The 16637-nt window shown below is 41.4% G+C and overlaps 1 protein-coding gene across 1 annotated transcript in view; it reads right to left on the bottom strand.

The window, feature by feature from the left end:
* Positions 1-16637, bottom strand: part of dnm1a (dynamin 1a) — a 313554-nt gene that overhangs the window by 255534 nt on the left and 41383 nt on the right. The window contains exons 2-5 of the mRNA XM_067249828.1: positions 12727-12800; positions 7536-7685; positions 7098-7301; positions 6884-6982 (exon numbers count right to left, since the gene is read on the bottom strand). Coding sequence (XP_067105929.1) covers positions 6884-6982; positions 7098-7301; positions 7536-7685; positions 12727-12800 — 527 coding nt within the window. The remainder of the gene's footprint in view (positions 1-6883; positions 6983-7097; positions 7302-7535; positions 7686-12726; positions 12801-16637) is intronic.

The raw sequence follows: 16637 nt of genomic DNA, 5'->3' as shown, positions 1-16637 counted from the left end.
GTAGTCTAGTCTACTATTTCACTGAAGCATTAGCATCATGACATTAGCCTCTGTTGCCCGGGCAACACATACTACAGTGGTCTATGATGCATCTGTTTTCAATCTTTAAAATAAACATTCCTCACAAATACATTTTCGTTGTAGGATTTATTATGACATTACATTACAAGTAAACGATTTGTGGGTGAAATTATCATTACCTGTGGTTTCAAACCAGTGTTGCTCACTGCAACGCTGTAGCCTACGCGAGACACTACAAAAACATCTACACAGCTGTAGGAAGTCAAACGGCGACAGAACATGTTCGGCACTCCCCTTACTTAATCAAAAGTCTATCTAACTACTAACCTGAACTTCATTGCCACAGCCTAAACGTTGCCAATCTGTTCATGAAAATAATTTATTTCAGCCTAAACCGTACAACGGAACGTTAAATCCAATTCAACCAACGCAATCTCTACCAAGACGAACACAGCAGTAGTCTACTAATACTGTACCGTAGTAGTACAATTTACCGGGGCAGCTTCTCCACACAGGGCTATGTAGCATTTTGCGTTGTTACTGACAATGATCGCTACCCGCGAGCTTTTTATGAATGAGCGATTTTCCACTAAATAAATGTCAAGCTTATTTACGTTTTGGGGGCATATTTTCAGTTAGCAGATGGGACTGTCTGAATCGCGATTCCATCTTCTACTGCCGGGTAACGTCGTAGAATAATCTTCAAAGGGGGTTCTTTATTAATGAATGAATGCAATGAGTAGGCTACATGCCTGAAAATATCACGAGAAGGGAAAAACTTAAAATGACGTTTAAGTCATAGAGATTAGGTCCATTTTTACACCGGTCTGCCAAATGTATTAGTTTTGATTCAACGATGAGGCTGCCTCTTGCAGGGGAAATGAGAAGACATCTATTTCATTCTACACTTCACTCGTATTTTCAGTTGTAAATGAGCAGCAAAAAAAAATGCCTTTAAATCTATTTAATCTTTATAAATAATAAGTATGCATTTTCATATAAAATATACATAAATCAGTTGTAAAAATGTCATTCAAAAACGGACCCCTGTGCAACCGACGCAAGCAAGCACACCCTACAATTTCCCCAGAAGTTGTACCCTCTCTAGTTCGTTTTGTTTCAACGATGAGGCTGCCTCTTGCAGGGGAAATGAGAAGACATATATTTCATTCTACACTTCACTCGTATTTGCAGTTGTAAATGAGCAGCAAAAAAAATGCTTTTAAATCTATGTCATCTTTATAAATAATAAGTAGGCATTTTTATTTAAAATATACAGAAATATCAGTTGTAAAAATGTCATTCAAAAACGGACCCCTGTGCAACCGACGCAAGCAAGCACACCCTACAATTTCCCCAGAAATTGTACCCTCTCTAGTTACACTTCTTCTGCCATTGGAGTCTATGGCAGCCCCTAGAACCATATGGTAAAAAGTTGTGAATTTTGGCACACTCATTAAGCACAGTCCCCTCTTTATATTCATCAAGTTTCATGTCTCTCATTGGAGCACTCTAGCGCCACCAACTGGTCAAAGTTGGACTTGTGTTTACACACGTAACTTTTGAACCGTATGACCGATTTTCAAATATGAGGTATCGTTGGATTCCCTGGATCGAGACGAGTTCAACACACCCTATGACGTCAATTTCCGGTTATGTAGATTTTCCGCCATTTCCGGTTTTAGCAAAAACCTTTGAAAGCCTACTCCTCCTACAGTTGTTCTTCAATCTTCCCCAGAACTGGAACACATCATCGTCAGAGCAACCCTCACAGAAGTTATCCAAAGATTTTTGATTTTCAAAACCGTTTGTCCGGTACAGCCAATCAAAATCGGCAACAAAGCAACCAAACAGGAAGTTGGGTCATATCTCAGCAAATCTTTGAGAAATCAACACCAAACTTGGTATGTTGACTCGGAACCGTCGTATGAGGATGTCCAATTAATTTGGTGTCATGTGATCACTGGGCGTGGCCGCAGGAAGCAAAAATGTGTTTTGGCCAATAACTGTTGCTTTGTTTGCTTTTATTAAGTGATTCCTTTGTCTCATGATATGATGGGACATCCCGTGTGTGATACATCATAACTTGTGATAATAGCCGAATTGATGCGGCCGCCATTTTGAATTCATTGAAAAACGTTTTTTCTTTACTCCTCCTACACATGTTGTCCAATCTTCACCAAATTTGGCAGAGAGTATCTTCAGACCAAGCCTCACGAAGGCCTTCACACAATTCTTTGATTTTCAGAACCGTTTGCCCGGTACAGGCAATCAAAATGTGCCGTTAAGCCAGCAAACAGGAAGTTGGGTCGTATCTCAGCAAATCTTTGATGGATTCGCACCAAACTTGCTGCGTGTACTCGTTACCCTCTTCTGATGATGTCTAAAATGTTTTATGGGTCATTTGACTGCTTGGCCACCTCATTGCTGCTTGCAGCTATATTTATTATTGGGTATGCTTTGCCTTCGGCAAGGGCACAACCTTTGTTCTCTCACATATATATTATTATTTTTATTTATTTTTGCCCCCCTAAAACTCAGTCAATATTCTCAGCCTACATAGACAACCTAGGTGTCAAAAGTTTCGTCTTGGTAGCGATTGAGTTTCTTCTATTGGGATTTACGTTCCGTTGCATGGTTTAAGTGGAAAGTAAGTTTTTGTGGCGAAAAGTGAAGCTAACGGTAGCTAACTTGCTAGCCACAGTCAATGACGCTACTTACGTCACTAACGTCACGAAAACTCGCGTGACTACCTCTAGCAGAACATTAGTTTAGTAGCTCGTTAACTTCTGGGAGATAGCTAAGCTAACTGCTTTACTGCAAGGCATAACCATATGATAACTTTTTGTGAAATTTGGCACACATTAAGGACAGTCCCTTTATTCACACCAAGTTTCATGTCTCCCATTAGACCACTCTAGAGCCACCAACGGGTCAAAGTTGGACTTGCGATTTTCAGAAATGAGTTACCGTTGGATTACCTGGATTAAAACGAGTTCAACACACCTTATGATGTCCATTTACGGTTATATAGATTTTCAGCCATTTAGAATTTTAAGAAAACACGTTATTTCGCTACTCCTCCAAATTTTTTTAATCTTCCCCAAAATTGGCAAACATCCTCGTCAGAACAACCCCCACTGAAGTTATCAAAGGGTTTTTGATTTTTTAAATATCAACACCAAACTTGGTATGTCACGTGGAAGACACTACAACATGTTACCATGTGCAAAGGCAACTTAATATCTTAAAAAATGATTGAAATAAAGGAAATCTAATTCATCGCTAGCGCTAAAATAATGCTTTAAGCATTCGCCGGTGCAAAACTGATACTCTGATACAATCACAAGTTCATATAAAGACTCTTGAGAATGTTTATTCCTTGTGGATCTTGATGGTATTGCATTTCAGATTTGCTATCCCATTGGTAAGTCTGCAGCATGGATTTTTCTATACAGTGACAATTTGTGAAGAATATACATTTTTCAATGCTTCGCAATGTGGAGGAATCCGCCATTTCTGCTTGCAGCAATATTTATTATTTTTCCTCTTCTCCGCTAAATGGCTCCATAGCTCAAAAAGTCCTTGACCCGATTTTATCAAATTTGGCCCAATGACAAAACAGATCACTCACTACACCCAGACGGCTAGTGGCCCACGTACGCCCATAGGTGGCGCTATAAGCCACGCCCAAAGTCTATCTGATTTCCCCAGCGCCCCATTACTCCAAAATGCCTGAAAATTGGTAGACATGCCTTATTTCTCATGGAGAACAAAAAAGCCACAAGGACCCATAAGGTTCGCCATGATGGATTTTCCTGTACAGCAACATTTTGCAAAAACCTTCAAAATCGATCTTCTCCTGAATTTTTTTACAGATATGTATCATTGATGTATTTAAAAATGTTACTTTAGACAGTTGAGTCAAATACAAAATGTCTGAAAGAGGTGTAGTTATGTAAATGTCCACATTGCCTCAATATCTTTGTGTCAATCAATCAAATTTAATTTTGACTGATGGTTTTTCAAACCTCCTTAATTCCACCAACACGCTTTCCGACGTGGAGGCAGAGTCTGGGGACATCGGGGGCGGGCCCTTCTATCTCTGAGGCTGAGGTCGCCGAGGTGGTTAAAAAGCTCCGCGGTGGCAGGGCCCCTGGGGTGGATGAGGTCCGCCCGGAGTTCCTTAAGGCTCTGGATGTTGTAGGGCTGTCTTGGTTGATACGTATTTGCAACATCGCGTGGACATTGGGGACAGTGCCTCTGGACTGGCAGACTTTAAAAAGGGGGACCGGAGGGTGTGCTCCAACTTTAGGGGGATCACACTCCTCAGCCACCCTGGGAAAGTATATTCAGGGGTCCTGGAGAGGAGGGTCCGTCGGATTGTCGAACCTCGGATTCAGGAGGAGCAATGTGGTTTTCGTCCTGGCCGTGGAACTGTGGACCAGCTCTACATCCTCGGCAGGGTCCTGGAGGGTGCATGGGAGTTCGCCCAACCAGTCTACACATGTTTTGTGGATTTGGAAAAGGCGTTCGACCGTGTCCCTCTGGGGCTCATGTGGGGGGTGCTCCGGGAGTACGGGGTACCGGATTCCTAGATCAGGGCTGTTCGGTCCCTGTACGACCGGTGCCAGAGTTTGGTCCGCATTGCCGGTAGTAAGTCGAACTTGTTCCCGGTGAGGGTTGGACTCCGCCAGGGCTGCCCTTTGTCACCGATTCTGTTCATAACTTATATGGACAGAATTTCTAGGCGCAGCCAGGGCGTTGAGGGGGTACGGTTTGGTGACCTCAGGATCGGGTCGCTGCTTCTTGCAGATGATGTGGTCCTGTTGGCCTCATCGGGCCGTGACCTTCAGCTCTCACTGGAGAGGTTCGCAACCGACTGCGAAGCGGCTGGGATGGTAATCAGCACCTCCAAATCTGAGGCCATGGTTATCGACCGGAAAAGGGTGGAGTGCAATCTCCGGGTCGGGGAGGAGATCTTGACCCAAGCGGAGGAGTTCAAGTATCTCGGGGTCTTGTTCACGAGTGAGGGAAGAATGGAGCACGAGATCGACAGGCGGATCGGTGCGGCGTCCACAGTGATGCGGGCTCTGCATCGGTCCGTCGTGGTGAAGAAGGAGCTGAGTCGAAAGGCGAAACTCTCTATTTACCAGTCGATCTACGTTCCTACCCTCACCTATGGTCACGAACTGTGGGTAGTGACCGAAAGAACGAGATTGCGAATACAAGCGGCCAAAATGAGTTTTCTCCCCAGGGTGTCCAGGCTCTCCCTTAGAGATAGGGTGGGAAGCTCGGTCATCCGGGAGGGGCTCAGAGTAGAACCGCTGCTCCTCCGCTTCGAGAGGGGCCAGTTGAGGTGGCTCGGGCATCTGATTATGGTGCCTCCTGGACGCCTCCCTGGTGAGGTGTTCTGGGCACGTCCCACTGGGAAGAGGCCCCGGGGAAGACCCAGGACACGCTGGAGGGACTATGTCTCTCGGCTGGCCTGGGAACACCTCGGGGTCCCCCACGAAGAGCTGGTGGAAGTGGCCGGGGAGAGGGAAGTCTGGGCCTCCCTGCTTAGGTTGCTGGCCCCGCGACCCGACCCCCGGAAAAGCGGAAGATGATGGATGGATGGACATCCGCCGGTCAGAAACTGATACTCTTATTCAATCACAAGTTCATATAAAGACTCTTGAGAATGTTTAGTACACAAATCTGATAAAAAGTTGAATGTAAGATGAAAAGTAGATTTATTGTGAATATTTGAAATATGCATGCTTGGCTAATTGCTAGGGCTTTTTCCCCAAATCCTCTGTCCCTATGCTCCTCAGCGCGCGTGCTCCTAATTCTCACACACATACACATTTTGGATCCTTGACACACACGCGAGCTTGGCCAAACGCACACACATCCAAGGTTTTTGGAAAAGGGTGGGCTGACCAAGCCCCCACCATCAGTCCTTGGTTTTTAGCATAGGCCCTTGTGGACCTTGGTGTAATTACATTTAAGATTTTGTATGCAATGGTAAAAGTTGTCAAAGTTCTGAAACATTGAAAGTATATGCCATGAGTAACTCCCACACCACAAATGGCCCACCATTGCCCATATGTGGCGCTACAGGTCACGCCCCAATGGTCCATTTTCAAGATGATGGCATTTCCACCCCATAAGTCTAAAATGTCTAAAACCTGCTATACATGCTTATTTATCATGGGAAACCATACAGTGGTGACCCATACAGTCCGCCCTGTACGGTGAACATTTTGAAAAACGTACAAATATCTTCTTATGAACCATGACTCCAATTGACTTAAAAGTTGGTATGTATGTGTGGGCCACATATGCAGTTATGCTAGTTTGGGACCACAAGAGTTATGGAAATACATGTCTGTGTCAAGTCAATTTTGAAAAGGTTTGCAACATTGAAGAGGAACCCGCCATTGCTGCCTGCAGCTATATTTAGGATTGCTCTGTCAGGAGAACCCTATTGTTATTGGTGGTATTATTATTATTTATTATTTACCCATGGGAGTCAATAACAGCCCCTAGACCAGTAGGGTAAAAAGTTGTGACATTTTGCATGTTGAAACTGCAGAGCATTAGTAACTACCATACCAAACATGGGCCACGTGAGACAATAGGTGGCGCTACAGGCCACGCCCCAATATGTCAATTTTCAAAGTGATGCCATTTGCAGGCCATGAGTCCCAAAATTCTGAAATTCATATGCCTTTTCTCATGAGGAACAAAAAAGCCACATGAACCTATAACTAATGAACCTTTTTCTGTACAATAAAGATTAAGGAAACAAGTTTTTTTGCTACTCCTCCTACAGGCCCCTGATCTAGCTTAACTACTCATAACTCACAGTACTTACCTCTACGCAGTGGCAGCAACTTGTTCTCTAGAATCTCTCTAGCATCTGTCCCCTCGTCCATAAGATCCAGCTTTGTGATCACACCAATGGTTCTCTGGCCTGCTCATACACAGAGGCAAAAAGGCATCTAAAGTAACTAAATCTCACCTCTTATGTCATTTTCCAACTATGCTGTTAGGGATTGTAAAGATACTCTGACAGCATTGTGTGTCACCTTGTGGGTCAACTTCTTTTGCAATCTTGAGTGCATCAGAGTTGGCCAGGTCAGAGTTGGCTGGTGAGACAGCTAGCAGCAGACAATTATCCTTGGTGACGAATTGCATTAGCATTTCTTTGATCTGGTGCTCAATGTCTGCTGGTTGGTCCCCCACTGGAACCTTTGTCATTCCCGGCAGGTCCACCAAGGTCAGGTTTAAGACTGTTGGACAGCAAGGTGAGTAGAGTGAAAATCAGGAGAGGAAATTAGGAAACAACTGTATAGAGACACATTTAAAATAATGTACAGTCAACCGTTTTTTAGTTGAGTAGTACTAAATTACAATCAATTTGATTTAGCATCCCACATGCATTAATCTGCTGTGTATAAACCAAACTCATGAAGGTATATAAAGTTATGATGCAGTAGATGAAAACGCCAGCTCTGCGGCCATACCATGGGGGGAGTAGACACGCAGATTGATGGGCACAGGAGAAATGCCCTTATTGGCTCCGGTGATACGGTCTGTCTCTGCCTCAATCTCCTGTCGAACCTCATCAAAGTCTATGAACTTCTTCCCCTTGCAGTGTAGGAACTCAGCATATTCTGTAGGACAATGGTGGAAGTAATGAGGATGGGCTGCTACAACCCCAATTCCCCAAAAGTTGGGACGCTGTGTAAAATCTAAATAAAAACAGAATGCAATGATTTGCAAATCTCATAAACTCTTATGTCATTCCCAATAGATCATTGAGAACATATCAAATGTTTAAACTTAGGAAATGTGCAATTGTGCAAAGGAAAAAATATGGTAATGTGGAATTTTGACCTCTCAAAAAAGTTGGGACGGGGGCCATAAAAGGCTGGAAAAAGAGCTGGGGCAAAAAAATTCTACTAACTTGGTTAATTACAAACAGGTCAGTAACATCATTGGGTATAAAAAGAGTATCTTAGAGAGGCAGAGTCTCTCAGAAGTAAAGATGAGCAGAGGTTCCCCAATCTGCAAACCTGTATCTACATATTGTTGAACCATTTCAGAATAATGTTCCTCAATGTAAAATTATGAAGACTTTGAATATATCATCATCTACTGTACAAAATATTATACAATTATTCTGAGAATCTGGAGAAATCTCTTTCTGTAAGGGACAAGGGGGAAAATATTCTGCATTGCCTGTGATCTTCTGGGCGGCACTGCATAAAAAACAGGCATGATTCTGTAATGGAAATCCTTGCATGGGCTCAGAAACACCTCCAGAACTCATTGTCTGTGAACACAGTTTGGCGTGCCATCCACAAATGCAGGTTTAAGCTCTATCATGCAAAGAAGAACCCACATGTGAACATGATTCAGAAACACTGCCATCTTCTCTGGGCTAAAGCTAATTTAAAATGGACTGAGGCAAAGTGGGAAAACTGTTCTGTGGTCAGAATCTTACAATCTTACAACGTTGTTGGTGTGAGGAAGATCTCGAAGCGTGTAGTCAACCTTTGTGTGTCATTGCTGCTGCGGACTGTGATATAGGCCTATTGGATGATCGGTGGGCAGCATTCTGATTGGCTCGTCAACAAGCATCGTGCTGATAGGCTAACATTTTGACACAGCCAAAGTTTAGCACTTGTAACTTAGGTTTTGCATCTGTAGAAAAGTTTTGCAGTTCCCTTGCAGACCCCACAATGAGCTACACAATTGCTATTAGTTTATTAGCTTTGTAGTTGATTTTCACTTTTCAAATGTCCGATCATATGAATATGGCTTATCTCCAGTAGGGGTGTAAACATTCACAGAAGTCACGGTTCGGGAAAAAAAACAAATACTAGATGCTTCTTGGCTGGTTTTCATATTATCCTACTTCAACACCACAGCCATAATGTAGCCATAATATATAAATCTCTTATATCACACATAAAATGTTAGCCGTCTTCACAGTCGCGTAGACAAGGCTTTCGTGAACAGATTGACACACCTGATTCAAATAAATGGGTCGTTATCTAGCTCTGTAAAATCCTGGTAACGAACATGCATTTGAATCAGGTGTGTTGGAGCCAAGAAACATCTAAAACATGCAGGACAGGGGTTCCCTGAGGACAGGGTTAAGAACCACTGGTCTACGGTAACCAGTTGTTTTAGAAGAACCTAAAACAAAATGTTGCCTGAAGGCCAAGGTAGTTAATAAATATGTCACTAAATTGGCTAATTCTTCCATGAGCTTTATCAAAAAAAAGTTCATCAAATGTTGCACTGATAATGCCAGTGTTGTCATCCCGCTGCTTAAATGAGTCCAGGGTATTGCACGATAGCCAAAAACACACGCATCTCAATTCGTTCTCCATCCTCGTGGTCTTTTCATTACATTTACATTTACATTTATTCATTTAGCAGACGCTTTTATCCAAAGCGACTTCCAAGAGAGAGCTTTACAAAGTGCATAGGTCACTGATCATAACAACGAGATACATTGCGAGTAGCCAAAACACACAAAACATTGCGAGTAGCCAAAACATGAAGCACACATTGTGAACAACCAAAGTAAGTGCCAAAGGGAAGAACCATAAGAGCATGTAGTTAAACAAGTTACAATTAAACAACATGAACTGCTATAAGTGCAAGTGTACCTGTGGGAAAAAAAACTAAACAAGCAACAATAATAAAAACAATATATCACAGCGAGTACAAACAATTTTAAATCAGTTACCACTAACCACAAGAGCAACAAGTCTCTGAGCAAGAGTCATTGTGATCCTTGAGGAAACTAACATCGGGTCAAGCGAACCATTCCTAAGTACCGTTGTACTCCCGGAACAAGTGCGTCTTGAGCCTTTTCTTGAAGGTGGAGAGACAGTCAGTGTCTCTGATGGAGGTGGGGAGTTGATTCCACCACTGGGGGGCCAGACAGGAGTCAAAACCGTTCTGGCAAGGACGCTTGGCAAGAACAATCTCAAGAATGCAAGTACGTTCTTAGCGTTATTCGGATTGATAAACAGCCAGAGAGATCATCTCTATGGCTCTGGATTGATTTCCACTCCTATGGCCTCCTCTCATATTGGGAAGACTAAAAACAGAAAATACATGAATGAAAACATAATTTAATAAATGAAGGAATAAATTAATTAATACACAAAAAGAAATACATGTAAATTATAAGTCAACTGTCAATTGACATTTGTGCATTTATTAATACATTTATTCATTTATTTCTGTCTTAATGCATGGATGTGGACATTTATTTATTCAGTTATTCATTTCTAAATATTGCAGGTTTGATGCTCCATAGTTATGCAGCCTAAATAAGATAGGTCTAGCAAAATATGTATAGTTTATATATCCTCTATAATTATGTGCAAAATGATGAATAATGAATTCTATGAAGTGCATTAGCTTCACATGGGCATTTGTGTGTTGACTGGTAAGCGCAATTGTTATGATATAGTGGGAACGTTAATTTTAATCTAAAATGCTAATATGTTTTTAAATCGGATAAACATACACTGAACAAAATTATAAACGCAACACTTTTGTTTTGCCCCCATTTTTCATGAGTTGAACTCAAAGATCTAAGACCTTTTCTATGTACACAAAAGGCCTATTTCTCTCAAATATTGTTCACAAATATGTCTAAATCTGTGTTAGTGAGCACTTCTCCTTTGCTGAGAAAATCAATCCACCTCACAGTTGTGGCATATCAAGATGCTGATTAGACAGCATGAATATTGCACAGGTGTGCCTTAGGCTGGCCACAATTAAAGGCCACTCTAAAATGTGCAGTTTTACTGTATTGGTGGGGTCTGAAAACCAGTCAGTTAGGGTTGTCCCAGTCTTGAGGGTGGTCCCACCTCTCAAGAGCGCCCGCTCCCAACCCCAGCTCTTCTCCTGTCTGCCCCCCCCCCCAATGGTGGAATCATCTCCCCACCTCCATCAGAGACACTGACTGTCTCCCCACCTTCAAGAAAAGGCTAAAAATGCACTTGTTCCGGGAGTACAACGTTACTTAAGAAAGATTTGTTGGATCCGATGTTGGTATACTTCCTCCAGGAACACAATGACACGTATTGAGGGACTTGTTTTAACTGATTTAACTACTTGTACTTGCTGTAAATTATATTATTGTTGCCTGCTTTCCTACAGGTACACTCTTGCACTTTTGAGGTTCACGTTGTTTAATTTGTAAATATTTCTTTAACCACATGCTCTTATTTGCTTTTCACAATGTATGCTTCATGTTTTGGCTACCTGCAATGTTTTTGGGGCTATCTCGTTGTTTATGATCATTGACCTATTAATTTTTGTAAAGCTCTCTCTTGGAAGTAGCTTTGGATAACAGCGTCTGCTAAATGAATAAATATAAATGTAGCCAGCGTATTAATTTAGAATGGTAAATATACAGTTTTACTGGAACTATTTAGTAGCAATGTTCCCTCTAACTTTTTTCCGCACTGAGCAAATAGAAATCTGTCTGAGACAGAAATCTGTCTGAGTTTGCAGAGAACCCCGCTAACGTCTTTGTAGAAAGCTTCACCAGCCTACCTGGACCATCGCTTTTGTCCGTTTGAACGATTTCATCAAGCCATTCATGTTTAAATGTAAAACTGCCCTTTTTTGGGGCGCCTGTAAAGGTAACGTTCCTGATGTTCGTTTAGCCATTGCTGCGTTGCTAGTCAAAGCTTGAGCTGAGCGCGAAATGGATGTTAGATAGAATGTTCAAATGTAACATTATTATTGTAATTGTATTGTAATCGGCTGAGTAGCTTAGAGTGACATTGAAATGTATGAAGTGGGCTTCGCACGCATTTGGCCGATCAACTGAACATTACTAGTTTTTCTATAATAAAAAATATAAATATATACTGATTTTATTTTGTGCGCGGTCTGAAAAATCTAGTGCGCTGTCTGAAAAATCTAGTGTGTGGGCCCTTCAACTGGTCTGCGCGGCCGCGCATGCGTGCAGCTTAGAGGGAACATTGCTTAGTAGGTGTTTTTATTTTCAGAAAATATTGGACACCCTGCAGCCAATCAGAATAAAGTAATCACCTAGACCATGGTATAACAGGGCTATAATATATGGATATACATCTCATCAATATCCAATAGCCCTGATAATGAAGTGGAACCATGACAACAATGCCAGACATCGTCAAAAGGTATTTAGGGTCACAATCATGTAGATATTTTGGGAGTAAAGTGAAGCAAGAAGATGAATGAAGCAGGGGCGTCAGGTGGCTGAGCGGTGAGGGAAGCGGGCTAGTAATCTGAAGGTTGCCAGTTCGATTCCTGGCCGTGCTAAATGACGTTGTGTCCTTGGGCAAGGCACTTCACCCTACTTGCCTCGGGGAGAATGTCCCTGTACTTACTGTAAGTCGCTCTGGATAAGAGCGTCTGCTAAATAACTAAATGTAAATGTAAAGCACCTTGAGTAAAAATACTTTGAAACTTGAGAAGCAGGAAGATAGGAAAAAAATGTATGTAGCAGGGGAATAAAAAAGTGTGAGAGTGAGATACAGAGGAGAATAGTCAGACTATGAGGAGGAAGCTTTAACATGTGGGACACTGGAATGTGCTAGTGAATTTGAAACCTACAGTTTTAATTGGACTATTGTTAAATTCAAAGTAACAAAGATTTACGTGAGGGAGAAAGGGGAAAGAATTTACCTGTAGGACAATTGATCAACTGCAGAACCAGGGGACGACGGGTCACGATGCCAGAGCCACGAGGAAGGAAATCCCTGACAGAAACACAACAGACAGAAGAGTAGTTTATCTCAACCTCGCAAGGGTTGTCATTATGTAAATGTTTGGATTGTTTGCGACGCGGGAGGTTACTGGTACACATCACTCATGTCTACTGGATGCAAATTACCCTGGCTACGCTCATAATTCGCTCATGATTCTTTTCTATTTGAGAAATCTTAACTTCTTGTCTTCCAGAGCTAAGCTCTGATAGAAGATACCTGGGTCATCAGGCCAGACCCCACCTCTCTGAAACCATATGCATTCAATCAATGCTATCAACATTTCGATTTGTAATAGGGCTCTGTCCTTGGACCCCTCCTCTTCTCCCTGTACACCACCTCAGTTGGACCAATTATCACCTCCCATAGCTTCTACTAGCACTGCTACGCTGACGACACGCAGCTGTACCTGTCGTTCCTCCTGACTGATCCTGGGATCTCAGCCAGAATCGAGGCCTGCCTCACAGACATCTCCGCCTGGATGACTAAGCACCACTTCCAGCTGAAACTTGCCAAGACAGAACTTCTCATCATCCCAGCCAAACCCTCCATCTCCCACAATCTCTCAATCACCCTGGGATCTGCGACGTTGAGTTGTTGTTTATGAATAAATGTAAATGGAATGGAATATTTGGGTACATGAAAATGTGTTTCCGAAATTTGAATTGATTGTAGAGGGGGCAATACAATACAGTTATCAAAAACACAATGCCTGATTTATGTAATGTTGTGTTCTGCACAATAAACCCACACAAAATGATAACACTTAAGCAATGTGATTGACATGGGCCAGTGGCAAACTACCAGGACATTGCACCCACAGCACAGGCAAAAATTAACCATTTGATGGAGTGACACAGAAGAGATCCCTAATATGTGCTCTAACCTGTGCTCAATACTGTATAATTCATATTTGGTTAATTGTGCCTGATGACAGTGATGTCATCAGGCATCATGATGACAATAGGTTTCCTCCTTACGGAGGAATCCTATTGTTATAGTTAGTTTTATTAGGATTCCTCCGTAAGGAGGAAACCTATTATTATTGTTAGTTTTATTATTATTAGGATTCCTCCGTAAGGAGGAAACCTATTGTTATCGTTAGTTTTATTATTATTATATACGCTACTGGCCATGCCCTGATGCACAAAGATACAAGGCTTTCTGGAATGGGTAGGCTCACTCACCCCCTCCCTTCACTCCCTGGGTTGAAATAAAGGCCCTTGTGGATCTTGATGGTATTGCATTTCAGATTTGGTATCCCATTGGTAAGTCTGCAGCATGGATTTTTATATACAGTGACAATTTGTAAAGAATATAAATTTTTCAATGGTTCGCAGTGTTTGGAGGAATCCGCCATTGCTGCTTGCAGCTATATTTATTAGGATTCCTCCGTAAGGAGGAAACGTATTGTTATTGTTAGTTTTATTAGGATTCCTCCGTAAGGAGGAAACCTATTGTTATTATTAGTTTTATTATTATTATTATTCTAGTTCCATGGGAGTCAATGGCAGCCCCTAGAACCCTTGGATAACTTTTTGTTAAATTTGGCACACTCATTAAGGACAGTTCCTTCTATACCTACACCAAGTTTCATGTATCCCATTAGACCACTCTAGCGCCACCAATGGGTCAAAGTTGGACTTGTGTTTACACACGCAACTTTTGAACCGTATAACTGATTTTCAAAAATGAGGTACCATTGGATTCCCTGGATCAAGACGAGTTCAACGCACCCTATTACGTAAATTTCCGGTAATATCCGCCATTTCCGGTTTTATCAAAAACCTTTGAAAGCCTACTCCTCCTACAATTTTTTTCCAATCTTCCCCAGAATTGACACACATCCTCGTCACAGCAGCCCTCACTCAGGTATTACTTATATATTGGATTTTCAAAACCGTTGGCAACAAAGCAACCAAACAGGAATTTGGGTCAAATCTCAGCAAATCTTTGAGATATCAACACCAAAGTTGGTATATCGGTGGAAGGCACTACAACACGTTACCATGTGCAAAGGCAACTTCATACCTCCAAAAATGATTGATATAAAGCAAATCGAATGTATTGCCAACGCTAAAATAATGATTTACACACCCGCCGGCCATAAACTGATACTCTGATTCAATCACAAGTTCATATGAAGACTCTTGAGAATGTTAAGTACACAAATATGTGAAAAAGTTAACTGTAACATGAAAAGTCGTTTTTTTGTGAATATTTGAAACATGCATGCTTGGCTAACTGCTAACGAAATTTCCAATGAAATGTCTCCCCTGCTCTTCAGCGCGCCCGTGCTCCACATTCTCACACTCAGCCTTTCCCTTGACACACGCGCGGACTTGGCGAGACGCATACACAACATTTCAGGCAATTGTGGGCTGACCAAGCCCCCACTCATTCCTTGGCTTGAAGTGAAGGCCCTTGTGGATCTTGATGGTAATGCATTTTAGAAAAAGTTCTCAAAATCCTGAAACATTGATAGTATAGGCCAGGAGTAACTACCACACCACAAATGACACACCATTATCCATAGGTGGCGCTACGGCCACGCCCTAATTGTCCATTTACAAAGTGATGCCATTTGCATCCCATTTGTCCCAAAATTCTGAAATTCATTAGATATGCCTTATTTAAAAATTTCTCATGAGGAACAAAAAAGCCTCAAGAACCTATAACAGCCGCCATATTGGATTTTTTTGTACAATAAAGATTTAGGAAACACGTTGTTTCGCTACTTCTCCTACAATTTTTGTCCAATCTTCCCCAGAAATGGCAGGTATCATCGTCAGAGCAACCCTCACTGAATTCTTCAACAGATTTTTGAATTTCAAAACCGTTTGTCCGGTACAGCCAATCGAAATCGTCAACAAAGCAACCAAACAGGAATTTGGGTCAAATCTCAGCAAATCTTTGAGATATCAACACCAAAGTTGGTATATCGGTGGAAGGCACTACATCATGTTCCCATGTGAGAAGGCAAATTAATATCTTAAAAAATGATTGAAATAAAGGAAATCTAATTTATTTCTAACGCTAAAATAATGCTTTACACATCCGCCAGTCAAAAAACTCTGATTCAATCACAAGTTTATGAACACTCTTGAGAATGTTTAGTACACAAATCTCAGAAAAAGTTGACAGTAAGATGAAAAGTTGGCTTGAAATAAAAGCCCTTGTGGATCTTGATGGTATTGCGTTTCAGATTTGGTATCCCATTGGTAAGTCTACAGCATGGATGTTTCTATACAGTGAAAATTTTTGAAGAATATACCTTTTTCAATGGTTCGCAATCTTAGGAGGAATCCACCATTGCTGCTTGCATTATTGTTGGAATGCTGAAGCAGCATTCCAACAATAATATTAATAGTATTGTTCTTTGAATCTTTATTCAACTTCTTCATATTAATATTATTCTATTTCTGCTATCAAAAAAATTCAGCAGTTTCAGGCCATGGGTGCTGTGACTTTTCAGCTTCGTACCTCTTATGCTTGAATTAATATAAATCAATATTCATAATATCTTTTACATGATTTTCCAATTTAGTTTTTTTTTCAAATCCTCTCAATACTCTTAAACTTCTTCAACTTTCAAAACCTTCTTCCTCAATCCTTCAGCTACAGCCACCATTTAAACTTTAAAATGTTGAAAAAACCCTGAACAATTTATTTTTAAATTCAGCTTTTTGATATCTATTCAACTTTTTTTAATATCACTGATTATGTCTCATGAGTTTTTCAAACCGTTTCTGAGATTTACATGGGTGTGTATGTGAGAGCCTAGAGTGCTTACTGAAACGCTTAGAGTGAAAGGGAGCATCGAAATCAGTT

The sequence above is a fragment of the Osmerus mordax genome, chromosome 14, assembly GCF_038355195.1.
Source record: "Osmerus mordax isolate fOsmMor3 chromosome 14, fOsmMor3.pri, whole genome shotgun sequence".
Lineage (NCBI taxonomy): Eukaryota > Metazoa > Chordata > Actinopteri > Osmeriformes > Osmeridae > Osmerus > Osmerus mordax.
This window is presented reverse-complemented; position numbering and strand designations above follow the sequence as displayed.